Consider the following 15,071-nt stretch of genomic DNA (forward strand, 5'->3'; position numbering starts at 1 on the left):
AAGAGTTCAAGAAAGATCAAAACGAGAGAACAGAACAATGAAAAACATACAAGTCAGTCAACGGTTTAGTCAGATATTGGTATGGTTTCGTTTTGAATAAAAAACCAACATGAGTCAGATTCCCGATCTGGTTTACCGTTACAATAAGGATTATGCAAGATATGGTTATTATCCTAAGACATGGCTCCACTACACTGATTTTGATAAAACGTATAGAAAATCCACATTCCAAAAAGGCCAAATAATTGGATGTTGCAAGCAAGCGTTCAATCTCAACATTAAATCCTATGATTGAGAAAATGACTTAACGCATAAAATGATTTCATTAGTGAAAACATCTACTCATCATTTCTTCAAGTGAAAGATTCATACCCCTTGTACTCAAAATAAACAATAATTAAAGAAAAATTATAATAATAAGTATTTTTAATGGGGAGAAATTAGAAGAGTACTCAGTATTTTTATTGAAAAAAAAAATATAATTTTAAACAAGTTAAACTGGAGCTTCATAACACATTAATTTTTTGAAAATGGGGGGCACTTTGGGAAAGAAAGTTCATTCCAAAATCTGTACACCCAAATAAATTGGAGAAACTTCATCTCTATCCCCGGAAAGATTTAATCTCTTGCTATTGTAGAAATGGTATGTTCGTAACTCGATCAGTCTCATTGATGATCTTTGTTAATTTTTGCCAGAAACGTTTCATATTTCCGGTTTTCCACTTGTCTTTTAAATAAATTCCAGAGAGACAGAAGCTTGAAAACCTTCCTTTCAAAATTTTAAATTTTGATTTTTTTTTAAAAAAAGGTAAATAGTGGCCACAACCATTCTTCATAGTTCAAACTTGAAATCTTGGAGGATAGATTTTGTTTAACAAAACACTTTTTTAAAGGGGAAAAGAGAAGTTTGAAAATGAAAAAGAAAATTGGGCCATTTGCAAGGATTGTTCATCTCATTTATCATCAAGTGATCGGAAGGAAGCCCCTTTGCCATTGTCCCGCTCCTCGCTCAACCTCGCACTTCCAAAACCATAACAAATCTTCTGAGCAGACACCTTATTCCTCCTTCCCATACCGACTTATAGCTAAAAAAAAAGACAAATCTATCACCCAAGATCGGTCCAATCTTGCATTTGCCTTCATTCCATCTCATTCAAATTGGGTAGGACGAATTAGAGAGTAAATCTAAATTGTTCGCTCACGCAATTTCAACTAAAAAATAAATTCAAAGCTAAAGCAAAAGAAAAATGTAAAGAGGCCCCCACCAGTGAAAATTGGACCGTATGAGAACTCACAATTTACCCAAATTCCCTTTCACCCTCTATTTCACTCTCTGTTACTCTCCTTCCTCTCATTGACCCATTGATTATTTCAAATCTATCTCCCAAGTCAAAATGTGGGGGGGGGGGGAGGGTGGCGCATAAATTCAGTGTGTAATCTCTCTTTGGGCTGCTTTCCACGCTTTCTTGCAGTTGTCGGGCGTGTTAAATGGGGAGTTATAACATGTCTATCTCTCTCTCTCTCTTAGTAGTCTTAGGCTTTGCCCAACACTACATCCAAATATAAAGCCACCGTGTTGTGTATTCTTCTCCGTGTTATATCATCTTGTGTTTTAATCTTTCAGTTTTAATTTAGCAAAAGGTGTGTGTTAAGGTTGCCGGTGGGTGGGTGGGTTGGTGGGGTTTATGGTTTTATGGCAAAGTCCTGCTCATTTGCCCTCCGGTAAAGCAGAGCTGATGCTTCCACCCTGTGCATTAACCAACAAATTTAACTCCAAACATCAAACATCTAAATTTAAACGCACAAGAATGGGAACTTTGACAAGAATCTCACCACCCAGGATGGACTACGAATCTGCCAGTGGAGAGAGCCCAATTCACCTGTACAAAACAATTGCAACCGGAAACATCAACACAGCAACTTTTAACTAATTAAAAGGTGAGTTAGGGAGAGTTTTCAACAAATATTTCCTCATTGAATATGATCAGGAGTTGATAAGAATCTGGAATAATGAATTCCTAAGTATAACAAAGAGCAGTCCATGGTTATAGTGAGTATCACACTACCTTGTCAGTCCCAAGAGAATTTGCAACGACGTGGGTAACCTGTTCATCAATCTGGTTGGTGCACTGGGCGCCAAACTGTTCAGCTGTTTGCCACAGGGGATGCAGATGAGGATTTGCTTCACCAACCGGGAAAACCCTGCTAAACACTATACGGCAACCAGCCAAAATCTTTTGTTGCTCCACAGACAAAATAGTTCTAACATCTACTTGATCTAAGTCAGGATTGGAGAAAAAAGTTTGGTGGATTCTCTGGATAACCTAAAGGACCAAAATTCAAGATGATGAGGTAAATAAATTAATTCATTGCACTATGGTGAACAAGTGAAGCAACAGAATTTACCCCAAGTGAAGAAGCCAAAGTACCATCTTCAGGTCTCTCATCATGGTCAATCTCTAGAAGAGAAGGACCCAGAAGCCCAAACTGGCGCCTACTACATGGAAAGTAAGTATACCTGCATTGAAAGCCAGAACAAGCAAATCCATGAGATCTCAAATTTCTAAGGTGGTCAAACACTAAAAAACATCTAGTTTAGAGGAATTGATGATATGCTTGCCTTTCTACAACAATCAAGTTCATTTTGTTATGTGGCCACACCCTGATGGAATCATCTATTATAACAACACCAGACTCCATGCCCAAAACACCCTCCAGATCCTTACTCTTGGGTGCCCTGTCATCACTGTCCAATGGGTCTCCATCATCACCTCGAGAAATAACTCGCCCAGCAAACAGAACCCCTTTTGGATCAAGCACTTTTGCCATCTCTGTTGCATATAGCTTGTTTCCCATTGTGTACAGATGCAGTTCATAGAGCTCGCTAGCCTAAAATGCAAGAGAGAACACAAGCACCAAAGTAACCAGTCAACATCCACTATCCAATACAACTTGAGGGATAATACTATTATAATAATATTATTATCATTTTTTTTTATAAAAAAAATGTGATCATAAAAAGGGGCAGAATCTGACTATTTCAACCAACCTTTTCCAAGAAGTTCCAAACCCCAGGCCGTAGTTTTGTCCACATTCCCATATGAGGAAATCGGAAAAGATGTCTCTGTGCCTTCTCACGATCCTGTTCCTCTTTCTTTCTCAAAATTTCATCATGCACTGGATCTACTTCCACAAACTGGAACAAGATCATACCAAGTTATGAAATTGAAAGTCCAAGTTGACATTGAAATCAGTTTCAATTATCCAAAAACTAACCTTAGCTGAATTCAAAAGTGTGTGATCTAGATCCAAGACAAGGCAAAGTTTGCGTGCAGCAAACATTTTTCTCTGCTCTTCAATTCTTCTTGCCCTCTCTCTCTGGATCGCAGCTTTTTGCTTGTCATCATAACTTTCAATTAGATGCTCGAGATCTCCCCATGTACCCTGTGATCGAGAGGGGACAGCCATATCTACTGCTTGGTTAGCAGTTGTCACAGGTTTACTGTCCATAGAGCTTGATCCTACAGCATTAGTATCCATTCTGTCCATTTTAACTGGCTGTGATGATGAATTCTGTGAAGAAGTTGGTGGCAAGGGAACAGACATAATATCAGCAATATTTTTCAGATTGTTAGTGAATTGTCTACCAATATCAGGTAGTAATGTGTGTGACGAAGCTAATTTCAAATCTCCCAGTCCTTCTTGCTTATGGCCATTTCTTTCCGTGTTTGGAGTAGTTGGTACAAAACCTTTTAACTGATCATTTACCAAGCTCCCAACCTTCTGATGAGAATTACCATGGAGGACACGGCGAGGGTCACGAGGTTTCATACGAACTTTTCCCGACTCATCCTGTCGACTCTGAAAATGATGAAACAAGTGCATGATTTAAAACAAACACAATATCAATCTAGAATAGAAGTATAGATGCCAACTGCACAGAAATTGATAAACAATGACACATGCTTCAACAGCATAGACACAAGCCAGAAATGTCAGGGAAAAAACACCTTCCACCATCAGTTTAAATCAAAGAATTGTCATTTGATCATATCAGGAAAAAAGGTAATCAAATTGTCATTTGTTAAATTCTCGAGTCATATTAGAAGCAAGGTAACCCAAGCACTTGGGTACAGGAAATTACCAACAACTTGACTGGAGGCAACACCTCTTTTCACAGACACAAGCAATGAGAAACTTTATAATGCACATGGGGAGAGGCAAAGCAGCACCAATTGTCAAATAGATATGCACGAGATAAGCATGGGAAAATATTGTGCATGACTTTTAAGTTTTATGAAATGATCGACAATCACTTACTCCAGCAACCATTGGTGGTACACTTGGTGTTGCTGCTGACTGCTGCTGCAAAATTCCTGAGGTCACAGCAGGAGCATTTATTAGTGGACTAGATCCTTGACAAGGATTTAAGCTTGTAGGACAAATTCCATTTTGTTCAGGTTCACTTGACTTCAATTTCAATTCTGCAGCCAATTGCTGCTGTTGGCTCATTTTAAGTAAATTGAGGAGCATGGTTGGGTTGACAACAATATCTTTCAACAGTGAGGGCAAGGAAGCATTAGTGCTAGAATTTACTGTAGGTGTGCGCTCATTTCCAGCACCAGAATTGTTTGGAACATCAATTTTTTCAGTTGCATTTGCTTCAGCAATCTCCATCTGATTCCTATTAGAAAGTCTGGGTGCCGCTGGCATGGTATCTTCTAACCAGCCACCGTTTCCAGATACAGCTCTCATATCACTTGCAGCTACTGCAAGATTCTGAGATCCAATCCTCTGCCTTTTCGTTTCAGAACCATCTGTATTAGGCTCCACATCCATCTTTTGCCTTCTTGAGTTTAGGGTTGCAGCAGATTCTAAAATAGAAGAATTCTTCACTGAGGTCATTGTGCGTGCATTAAGATCCGTAGAAATTCCATCAGAATTGACCATTCGTAGTCTAGGGTCCCTACTTTTTGCTAAAGGCTTTATTGTCGGATTCACCACAGAGCTTGGAGGAGCAACATTTAGAGGACTAACCAGTACTTTGGTGCTGGAACTATCCATGTTAGGAAAAAGACCAGGGGATATGTTAGAAGCAGAATTTGGCACCTTTTGACCCGGTTTAGAAGAATTTGAAGACTTTAGACTTCTGATAATGGAAGAACTAGAAACCTCCTCACCAATATCACCACCCCCATCATATTCTTCTGAAGGAGTTGGACTAGGAAGTCTATCAGCCATTGAAAAGGAGCTTCGACCAAACTTCTGTTGATAGGTCGAAACAGCTTTAAGGGCATCGGTTTCATAAGGATGCGATCTAGATCCATCTACAGCAAGGGCCAACTTTGCAGGGGCATTCACTAATTTTTGGACAGAAAAAATTGTAGGAGCTTCTCTGGTGGGTGATGGAAGACTGTCTGCATCATGATCCTTGTGAAGGTCTAACAGTGGGAGTAGGGGGCCTCTACTCTTTATACTAGATACCCCAGATTGCAATCCCTCTGATAAGATATTAAGGTTATTATTTCCCGTAACACCAAAAGGTATGGAATCCGAAGGCAACTTAGTTGAAGGAGTCAAATGTGGACTAGCATTTGTATACGCAGAATAGAAATCCTTATTTTTCACCCCATTGGGTATATGAATCTCAACCTCTTTAGCACTGGCTCTCATGCTGGGCAAATTGTCGAGGGAATCTGTAGATGGCATTTTGACCTCTACCTGTAGAAAATATTCTGGCTTTAGCTAGAACATATCAAAATCTCCTTCATAAGATACCAACATCATCACAAGGAGGAAAGAGAGGTGGATGGTATACTGTACCGATTTTATCTGCTCAGGAGAAAAGAGAGGAGGATCGCAATTTTTTACAAAAGAAAGTAACCTATGAACAACACCACAGCAAATAGTCGTTAGATACTAAACAAATACACTAACCCTCCACATGGAATAAGAAATTATGGGCTATGATGAGTAAAAACCTTGACAAATGTTCCTTCTGTTCCTCCTTTTCGTTGAGGTTCATGGAACAAAACACCTGAGATGAAAATGAAACGTCTCCAGTGTTCATTGTCATAATCATCAATTAATAATATACGTTAAATAAGATTTCCCGACAAGATGAAATTTATTAGCCAAACAAAAGAGGGCGCGAGATTCTTGGGGCGCCTTACAGAATTGATTATACGAAGAGCAGCATATAATCGTTGAATGAGCGCATCCTTTCGGGGTACTACCCTTCCCTGAAGCAATTCCAAAAACGTCTCTATAGAACTATGTAGTTGGGAGCAAACTTCCTGAAAGGATCTACAAGAAAGAAATCGGATTGTCAAATTTCCAATCACCCGTTAATAAAAAACTCAAGTATATCGGTTCACTTACTTCTGGGCAGCGTCGATTGTAACACCATCCAATGTTTTCTGAATCAATTTCAGTTGGTCATCCAATTCCTTGTTTTCCAAATCAAACTCCTGACCATCAATATCCTTATCACGACTGTCAGACAACATTGCTTTGGAGTTGACAACCTCTTCGACGAACTCCGTATCCATATCAATTTCACCTTCCTCTAATTCGCCTTCCTCTTTGTCGCCATTGGCATTATCACAATTCATTTCATCACCACTATCATCAATCACGACTTTATTTGTAGTATTATTACCATCATCTTTGGCATTCCCAAAAGGAGAAGAAGAGGAGCGCTTGGATTTCTCATCGGGGTCGGCCTCCATAACGAAAATATCATTCAAAGGCTTATTCTGAACTGCCTGTGCCCAAGCAAGATTGTACAAACCAGAAGCATAACCATGACGCATGGTGGGATAATTCTTATACAAATCACTCATGGTCCAAACTCTAGTTTCCCGATTGGAATCTTTAGGGGGTACCACCTTAGGAGCAGAAGATTCAAGCTTATTAAAATCCTCCTCACTGATCTCCTCAACTGAAGCTGTATCAGAGATTTCCCCTTCTTCGACGTCTTCAATTTTAAGAATCTCGTCTTTACCCATTAACCCCACCACCTAGGGTTTCTTGGAAAATTTGGACAAATTGTTCAAATCAGATCCGAAAACTACCATAAATGGTATTACTACGTTGTTAAACAAATCTTAAAGAAACCGAACGATCTTGAACCGAAATTAAACTCAGGACATTCAAAAATTAAATTAAACTAGAATGGAAATAGCGAGTTCCTTTCTTCTTCTTCTTCTTCTTCTTCTTCTTCTTAGTATCGGATCCAATTAGAAGAAAGAAAACATATTCGGATCTATATAAAGCAGTGTTGATTGAATTGAATTAAAGAAAAAGGAATGAGATCTGTAATTGGAAAAGAAAGTTGAGAAAGAAACTGAAATTAGTTGTGAATAAAATAGAGGCGATTGAGGATGATCGTGGCGGAAGGGAAGCAGAAGATAGAACGAAGAGGGTAGAGTTAGGGGGAAAAAAGAAATAAAAAGGAGGAAAATAAATAAATAAGAAGTAGAAAGAAAAGAGTGGCGGTGGGTGAAGTGAGGGAATTGGGGGCGGAGAAAGTACGTATAAGAGGAAGAGGCGGAATCTAAGAGAATACGCTGTAAATGAAATCCAGCCATACACGTCAGCGATCCGGAAAAGGTATTAAAATGGCGTGCTCATAATCGCATTTGCCGTGCGCCATTACACATATTTTATTTATATATTTTCTCTTTCAGCAGTCATCAGTCAGCCCTCAGGTGCCATGTATTCTCACTTTCATTCTGGGCCTTAACATCCACTCTTTACTCTCGGCCCAATTCCTTTTCTTTTCTTTTTTTTTTTTTCCTTTTTTTTTCTTCGAGGATTTTCAATTCTCTCTCAACCTTAGAATTTCATAAATGTCTTAAAAAAAATTTAATTATAACAAAATTAACTCTTTTTTTTTAAAAAAAAAAAAAGTTCATAATAATGCAAGATTTATCCTTTTCAAAAAAATATTATTTTTCAATCCATTTCAAATTTTTCGTTAAACCTCCCATTTCAGTGAGTTGTAATTTAATGCATAATTATGATTACAAATCTTTCTTTTTCATATGTGTTTTGTTTCTTGGTTATATATATGAGGTTTATTTTAAATATATATGAGGCCATTTCAAATGTATTTAAAATAAATATAGATTTGAAGTTGTAATATAATACATACTCCATATTTTAATTTAATTATCATTTTTCTATATATATATCCTATGTACTTGTCATATATGGCATCCTCATATTACTTGAAATTAACTCATATATATTTGAAAAAAATGTAAAAGTAAACCTCATATATACTATCTTTTCAGGATTAAAAAAAATAATAATAATAAAAAAATCTCATATATACTATGTACTATTAGCCATTTGGATTTTGGAAATAAAATTGTTTTGAAAAAAAGTCACTCATAGGTGTGTGAATATGGTTTATTTTGTTCCATATGTGTGTTTTTGTATTTCTATTCTATTATTATTTTTTCAAAATGTTTGAAATTTGTGCATTGGGATATATAATTTCATCTCATTAAGCTATTCATAAAGGAAAAAAACAGCAGTTTAAAACATTTTTGTAATTTGACCTATTAAATTATGCTATATGTGAAGAAATCTAAAAAAGTAATCATTTTCCTACATTATTCATATGTTATTTCTCACTGTTCATACACCAGTGTTTGTACCTAATTTTAACGAATACAATAAGTTTGACAATTTATTAATTTCATTGATTTTTTTTTAAAAAAAAAAAACTTTTTAGTCTATCAAGTTTAGATCTAGTATTCATTTAGTTTTTGAGTTTCAAAATGTTACATACAAATTGTTTGATTTATTATATTCATAGTCTTTATATTAATGTCAAATTACTATTAAAGAAAACTATTAAACATTGATCGTCCGAGAAGATCATCGTAGTTGGTCGCCGAATGGAATCATCGAAACTAGTCATCGGAGGTGGTCCTTGGGCGAAAATGGGGTGGGAGGTAGTCTTCGCTGGAATTCATCATCGAAGTTGGTTGCATGAGTGGTCATGAGAAATGATCGCTGGAGTTGATCGTTAGAGGTGGTCATTGTCGAAATTAGGGCATCGAAAATGGTCGTCATAGCTAGTCCTTAGAGTGATTGTCGAAGTTGGTCACAAAGGCAGTCGTCAGTGGTGATCGTTGGAGTTGACGTCCAGAGGTGGTCGTTAGAGATGTACACGGGGCGGGACGTGGACAGGGAAGCCTTCCCCGTCCCCGCCCCCCTATTCCATTCCCCGTCCCCGGGAATTTTTCCACGGGGAACGAGGTGGAGATTCCCCGCAGGGATTCCACGGGGATCGGGTTCCCCACGAGAGAAAATTTCCCGCTTTTATTTTTCTCTAACATTTTTTTTTTTAAATTTCAATTAAATATATTTTGTTTACAATTCTTTAAACATTTTCAATGGAATTTTCATTTGAATGAAATATTATCAATTTTACTAATTAAAACAATATTACACATGTAATTTAAAAAATATAATTAAAATGCTAAATTCTCATAATTTGTAAAAATTAAAATTCAACACTTAGAGCATCATATTTTAAATATTACAACATCTAAAGAATTAAAGTAATAAAAATCTTGAACATAAATAATTAAACATCCATAATTGTCTTAATAAAGTCTACCACATTAATATATATATATATATATTAAAAATTTATAATTTATATACAAAGTCGGTACGGGGAACAAATTGTAAACGAGGAAAAAAAAATTCCTCACTCCCTCCCCCATTCCCCATATATTCGGGGATTCCCCGCCCCGTTCGGAGTGGGTCCCCGACCCCATGGATTTTTTGGACATCTCTAGTAGTCATTGGAAGTGGTCATCCGTGAATTTTGGTGTTGGAGGTGATCTTCATTGGAGTTTGTTGTCAAAATGATCACTAGAGGTGGTCGTCAAAGTTGGTTGTCGGTGAGTAGAGTTATTGATAACATTTAAGGTTAACAACGGAGCGGGGTGAGGCCCGAAATGCACGATTTGTAATCCCCCCTCCCCCCATTCCCTGTTTTAAGGAGTCAAGGTAGGGGTCAAGAAATCCCCGTATGAAAAAATTCTCCGTTCTAATTATTTATTTATATAAAATCAATTAAATTTTGGTATTTATATTGAAATTGTAAATATTTTAGACAACAAATTATTATTATTATTTTTTTATTTTTTTAAATTAATAATTAAAAATAGAGTTTGTATTGCAAATTTAATATAAAGTTAAAATTCAATTATATTATAAAATGATTAAAAAAATAATAGGAACAGTAGCTAGATATATGTATATATATATACACACACATATATATACATATATACATACATACATCTAGGCGGTGTCAGGGTTGGGGACGAGGACGAGGGATACCCATCCTATCTCCAATCAGGGACCCATTTTATGTCCCCGATTTGAGTTCTCCGCAAAACGAGGTTAAAATTATTAGATTGATTAGATTTACTTAGTTTGTTTAGATTAATCTCTTTAAATCCTTTGTTTATCCTTGATATATTCTCCTAATTTCCAGGCATATTTGTATATTTTATTGTATACACCTTGTTATAAATAGGTGTTCATTCTTCACATAAAATTCAATGAAAATATAGTTGAGAAATCGGAATTACCTAAACTTTATCTAAAATAACTCTTACTTTCCATTATTTTAACACATCCTCAACATTTAGTAGACTATTAAAGCCTACTCAACTCATTCCAAATTGGAGGCCCAAATACCTATGTTTCCCTTAATCAATGAGTGATGGATGGATGAAGTATTTGTATCTACACTATCTTTCATTATTATCTTTTAGGTTTTTATATAATTTTACTTTGGACCACAAACTTAATAATTATTCTAGATTTTAAATATAATTTTATCTTATGTCAAAAGGATGTCCTTAAATTTTTAAATTTTTATAACCTTTCATAAACATTTTTTTTTTGTTCGTTAAGATTCTGTTATTTAACCTTCATGTTAGAGGTAAATCCTTTTAATTTCTCTCTTTCTCTCTCTTCAAAAAACGTAATCTTTATTACATGGAAACCCCTTATCGGGTTACAACACGGAGCATCGAGCTCAAGAACCACTCTAAGCCAACTAGGCAAATTAAATCTAATGACTACTTTTAAGATTAGAAGAGGCTCATCTAGCTAAAGAATGAGCAACTCCATTACAAGAGGGAGGAATAAAAGAAATTTTCTTAATTTGAACTCGAAGTATCCACTCTCTAATCTCATCCAAAATCACCTCGATTGATTAGTTTTGCATTGATTTATTATGAATAGACTTAGCTAAAATTTGGGAATCAATTTCAACCGAAATATTAATTAAACCCATCTCAAAGGCCACTCTAAGCTCAAATAAAATTGTCATTGCTTCAGCTATAAGTACTTCAACAACCCCCTCCTCAAATTTCGTCACTGCCTTATGTTGGATTTAGTATCCTAAATCTCGTTCATTTTGTAATCTATAATTTTGTAAATACAAATTATTTATTTAATAAAATAAGAAGTATTTTATTTGACTTTTAGATAACATTAACTAAATCTAAGGTTCGTTTATGAAACTTGAACAGTATGTAGTAAACATATGAGTGGATCGTGTTCAAATAATGACCTAAAAGATCTGTAGTATATGGTTAAGCTTGAGTGCCTTATCCTGATGACACAACAGATATGACCCATTTTGTAATTGTTCCATGAGTTGTAAGTGTTACAAACAATATGATCATTTATGTTTATAGGAAGACATGTAAGTGAGGTTATCCTATATAAAGAGTTTATATAAGATTGGACCACACAATGATTGGTTTCTCAGTATAACACTATTGCTTTAGGAAACTAACTTTTCACTAAAATGACCATAGGTAACTTAACCTTAATCTTGAGTGAGTCGTGAACTCCTATCAATGAGAGCAAACTTTTGATTTGTATGGGTGAGAGTGACCTGTTTTGCTGATTCAATATGCCTACCATTTTAGGGTTTTATACGAGTAGAGAGTTGGGACAACTACACAAGATGGAATTCACTTCTTCTCGTAAAGAGAGAAAGTAAATAAATTGCTCTCTCAACAACTGGTTTTGAGTATTGAACAATGAGACATCACCCTCTCATTGGTTCGAGAGGAGTTAGTTTATAGTTGGACTATAAATTGTTTGTTCATTAGAGGAATCAGTGATATTTTAGGTGTTGGGGTTGATGCCCTAAAGTCTCATGTCCTATAGCTTGTAAATAGTTTGTACGACGCTTGTGTTGTATAATATATGATATTTTACTTCACATCTTGTATTTTGCTCATTTGCATATTTTATTTGCTTTACCACAAACCGATAAACTTAAAATCTCTGGCTATCTGTATGTAACTCAAGCATATATGTGGTGATATACAAGTGGATCATGTCTTGAGTGATAACCAAAATAGTTTATAGTATATGGATATAGGAGGGAAACCTTATCTTGGTAATTCTACGGATGTGGCCCGCTTTGTGGAATGGTCACAAGTGTTGTGACTTGTCACAGATGGTCTGATCCTGATCATTCGTGTTGGGGACATGTGAGCGAGAGGGCGTCCTATACAAAGAGTTTATATAAGACCTGACCACGAAGTGTTAACATCTCGTTATATAACACCGTTCATGACAGAGACTTCACTTCAATAGGATGACCATAGGTAACATGACCTCAATCCTGAGTGAGTTGGGAACTTCTGCTATTGAGGGTGGTCCTTTGATTTGTATGGGTGCGAGTGGCCAGGTCACCGATTCAAACCTACCATTTTGGGGATTCGTCTGATTTGGGAGCTGGGAACTCAGCTACACAAGATGGAATTCACTCCTTCCCCGAGGCAAGGGTAAGTAGATAGATAGCTCCCTTAAGGGCTGATTCCGGGGCTTGAGCGATGTGGCGTCATACACCTTCTATTGGCCCGAGAGGTGTTTACACATAGTTGGACTATGTTGTATTGTTCATTAGAGGAATCAGTGGTACTTAAGAAGTGAAATGTAACTACAGGGGCAAAATGGTAATTTGGACCAGCTGTACTTACGAGCATTTGTGAAGGGTCATCGTACTCATGATTGATTATATCTGATGGATATATAAATATATATGTGGTAAGAAGAGTTCAGCTGTTGGACTTTAGTGGAATGTCTGACAGTTAACGGATGGTGGATTTCGTGGCTAAAGAGTTTAGTCAGCTATTCACAGACCGTTGGAGTTTTGAGGTCCATTAGGTCCCCTGGGTAGCTTGGATAAAGTTGAGAATTAGTGTTTGGGTTAATTTAAAATGTTCAAATTGACAAGAGGAAGTTTAATTAATATTGATATATTTGGACTGGTTTAATTATATATATGAATATAATTGGTAAATGTATGAGAATACATTATTTGAAGGAAATTAGATATAAATATGATTTATATCAAAGTAGAGGAAAGAAATTTCTATGGTAGATATGTTATACAAACTATAGGGTAAAAATATAATATGATTATATTTTTAATTATTTAATTGATCAATTAATTATGATAATTAAACCTAAAATCTCTCTCGGACGTGCGTTAGTGGGGAAACAACGTCGGTTATTGTAACCAATGAATAGAAACCAAAATTTGTTTCATTTTGGAGAGTTCGGCGAAAAGATCGGAGGTTTGCATTGGTGTTGAAACATAATTCGACTCGCTTAAAGTGAGAGAGCCTATACGATAGTCGTTAGCACCTAAATGATATCGCCATACCTAGTTGGCCTAACAATCGCTACACTAAGTCCTAAATGATCAGTAGCTTTTCTAAACAATCGTATAGTGTGGCGTTTTGCTAAACGATTCGCCCTACTTTTTTCTAAACATCGTTCAGTAAAATCTCCACGATGTTGTAGTTTCTTCTATGCGATAGCTTTATATCTCTCCCATTTGCTTTATCGCCTACACAATCAGTTCTTTCCTCCCTACCTCTACCAAACTCACCGAAGGACCATGCCTTTGGTTTCTTACTCCTAGAAATACCTAGGGCTCTTTTCTGGTGGTGTCATCCCATGCTTTGGTTCTTACTCCTAGAAACCTAGGGCTCTTTTCTGGTGGTGTCATCCCCGCTGCGTTCGTATGATTGTGGTTGTTCGTGCTGTAGTCGATGAATCTGCTGGGCGTTGATTGATCGGGTAGAGGTCTTCCACTACGTTGAGTTCTATAGTTTGAAGAGCATTTTCAACTGGTATGAGAACTCTCTCCCTTGTTATTTTTTTGTTCAAAGCATGTCGTTAATTACTGTTGGTTTGCATAATTGTGCGTTTGAATGTATATGGTGTATTTCGGTCATGATGAAATTGGAGCGATCCGAACGCGTTCATGGAACTCTTCGTTAAGAGATCTTTCATAGGAGTAAGATGTAACTACATGGGTAAAACGGTAATTTTGACCGAGCTGTAGTCATGAGCAATTTGTGAAGTGTCAAGTTACTATTAATTATTTATATCCAATGGACACATAATATATCTACAGTATGAAGAATGTAGCTGTCGGTTTTTAGTGGAGTAACTGGCAGTTACTGAATGTTGATTAATCCAATTAAAGATTTTAGTTGGTTAATTTCGAATCATTGGAACTTCTAATTTGTAGGTCCAATAGGTCTCCTTGTTAGCTCATTAAGGATAGAAACAAAGAATAATTTTTTTTGGAATAATTTGAATTGTTCAAATTATTTATGGGAATTTAAGTAATTAATTATATTAATATGATTAATATAATGTATAATCCATGCTGATACATTATAATATATAGTTAATTATAAATATGATTTATAATTAAAACTATATAACATGTGAGAGAAAAAAATATTTGAATGAAATTCAAATATTTTAAGTAGGTTTTATACCATAGATTAAATTTGAATATGAATTTGATTCATACTAAAAGTATAGGTTAAAAGAGAGATTGTATTATAATATGATTATAAATACATATAATATAGTTATTAATAGTTAAACTAATCATATTATTAGTATGATATTATTATTATTATTTAATATAATAAACAAATAACTCCCCATTAAGGGAGTTATTTGTGGACAATGTG

General features: G+C 35.8%; 1 protein-coding gene across 1 annotated transcript; it reads right to left on the bottom strand.

Moving 5' to 3' along the window:
- Window positions 1-440: 440 nt before the first annotated feature.
- On the bottom strand, window positions 441-7,527 carry LOC120092904 (RNA polymerase II C-terminal domain phosphatase-like 3). Its single transcript, XM_039051148.1, has 12 exons — window positions 6,382-7,527; window positions 6,174-6,306; window positions 5,982-6,037; window positions 5,824-5,884; window positions 4,321-5,721; window positions 3,277-3,861; window positions 3,050-3,196; window positions 2,621-2,889; window positions 2,407-2,518; window positions 2,067-2,324; window positions 1,834-1,880; window positions 441-1,747 (listed from the first exon to the last, which is right to left on the bottom strand). The coding sequence occupies exons 1-12, from the start codon at window positions 7,008-7,010 to the stop codon at window positions 1,684-1,686; spliced, it is 3,762 nt and encodes a 1,253-aa protein (XP_038907076.1). The 5' UTR covers window positions 7,011-7,527; the 3' UTR covers window positions 441-1,683.
- Between the last annotated feature and the right edge of the window lie 7,544 nt (window positions 7,528-15,071).

The sequence above is a fragment of the Benincasa hispida genome, chromosome 12 (genome assembly GCF_009727055.1).
Source record: "Benincasa hispida cultivar B227 chromosome 12, ASM972705v1, whole genome shotgun sequence".
NCBI classification, from domain to species: Eukaryota; Viridiplantae; Streptophyta; class Magnoliopsida; order Cucurbitales; family Cucurbitaceae; genus Benincasa; species Benincasa hispida.

Excerpts from the sequence above, each read along its gene's own strand:
- LOC120092904 (XM_039051148.1), bottom strand. The coding sequence starts at position 7,010 with ATGGGTAAAGACGAGATTCTTAAAATTGAAGACGTCGAAGAAGGGGAA. Across the intron at positions 1,881-2,066 it reads ATTCTCTTGGGACTGACAAG|GTGAATTGGGCTCTCTCCAC; the intron begins GTAGTGTGATAC and ends TGTTTTGTACAG. Across the intron at positions 1,748-1,833 it reads TTCGTAGTCCATCCTGGGTG|GGTGGAAGCATCAGCTCTGC; the intron begins GTGAGATTCTTG and ends GTTAATGCACAG.